General features: G+C 78.6%; 1 protein-coding gene across 1 annotated transcript in view; it reads right to left on the bottom strand.

Annotated features, from left to right (window-relative positions):
• The window catches only part of LOC146589140 (ubiquitin carboxyl-terminal hydrolase 2), a 5,283-nt gene extending 4,070 nt beyond the window's left edge, over positions 1–1,213 (bottom strand). Inside the window, exon 1 of the mRNA XM_085316849.1 lies at positions 874–1,213. Within this exon, the coding sequence (XP_085172975.1) occupies positions 874–1,014 (141 nt within the window). The 5' untranslated portion in view covers positions 1,015–1,213. The remainder of the gene's footprint in view (positions 1–873) is intronic.
• Positions 1,214–1,464: the final 251 nt, after the last annotated feature.

Genomic DNA, 1,464 nt, shown 5'->3' with positions numbered 1-1,464 from the left:
GCCCGCTCGCCCGGGGCTTTATCTAGGACACGGCGCTGCTTGGAGACGGCGGAGGAGAGCTGGAGAGCTGGCTCACGCGGCTGGGGACTCCCCGAGGCTGCGCCGCGGGAGGGGGACAGGGCACCGGGCACGGCGCACCGGGCACGGCGCACCGGGCACGGCGCACGGGGCACAGGCTCTCCTGCCGCCGGGCTCGGCGTGCCGAGCTCCCGCCCGCGCGCCGGGAGAGCCGGAGCTGCCAGGCTTACATAAGTGCCGGGATCCTCCTCTGCCGGCCCCCCGGCCCTGCTCCCCGTCTCCGCGGGGGTAGGAGACCTGCCGCGGGCACGGCGGCTCCGGGCCGGGCCGGACGCAGCCCGGCGGCACGGCCTGGAGGGGCCGGCCTGGCCCGCGAGTCTCCTCCTTGCAAAGGGCAGCACGCCGGAGCACCGGGATTCGGCCAAGGTCACCGTCGGGGCAGAGCTGGGACGAGCACCCCGGAGCCCCGACACCCGATCTCGGCTGCTCTCCGCGCCCCCCCCCCCGCCCCAGCGCTCGGCCGTGCCTGCCTCCCCCGCGCTGCCAGGCGCCGGGGGTGCCCGGGCAGAGGCGGCAGGAGCCCGGCCGCAGCGCGACCCCCGCGCCGCGGGGCGCAGACCCCCTCGCCCACCTCGCCTGTTGCTCTCCCGGGTGTTGCACCGCGGCCAGCGGGGACGGCCGCCCACGCCGGCATCGCCGTCCTGCAACACGGGAGACCCCCCGAGGGGGAGCAGGGGCCGTGGGGCGCCCCCTCCTCCCCGGCACGGGCAGGGGCAGCCCCCTCCCTGAGCCCCCTGCCCGGCGCTCCCGCGGGGGATGGGGGGGGGGTCCGGCGGGGGCGCGCAGGGCTCGTACCTTGGTCTTGTTGAGGACCAGCCCCACGAAGGTGGAGACCAGCAAGGAGCCCGGCATGGAGGCGCGGGGGCGCAGGTCCTTGTGAAGGTCGGGCAGCGCCGGGGGCTCCTCGGGCAGCGTCACCGTGTAGGAGTCCCTCATGATGCCCCCGGCGGGTGCTCAGGCGAGAGGAGCCGGCGAGGGCCGGTGCTGCCGGGGGGGATGCCCGGGGGCCCCACGCCACGGCCGGCGGGGGGTGCAGGGGCTCGGGGCCTGGGCCGGCCGCTGCTGGCGGGCACCGGCGGGCGGCCGTGCCCGGGGGAGCGACCGCGATGCCGATGCCGGCTCTGGGGCTGACGGCACCTGAGCGGCTCTGACATCAAATGGGTGGAGAGGAGGGAGCAGGGCTCCGTGACGGCCAGCCCCCGCCGCGCCGCGTGGTACAGCGAAGCCGGGAAGCCAGGGGGGCCCGCGAGGGGCGGCCGTCCCCGCGGCCCCGGCTGCCTCCGCCGCGGCCGCAGAGCGCGCTCGCAGCATCCCCGTGCCGCCCTCTCCGTCCGCCCCCTGCGACGCTGCGAGGCCGGGAGCCGCCAGCCCCAGAGCAGCACCGGG

Source organism: Rhea americana, unplaced genomic scaffold, assembly GCF_003343005.1.
Source record: "Rhea americana isolate MKP2758 unplaced genomic scaffold, rheAme1 scaffold_48, whole genome shotgun sequence".
Classification (NCBI taxonomy): domain Eukaryota; kingdom Metazoa; phylum Chordata; class Aves; order Rheiformes; family Rheidae; genus Rhea; species Rhea americana.
This window is presented reverse-complemented; position numbering and strand designations above follow the sequence as displayed.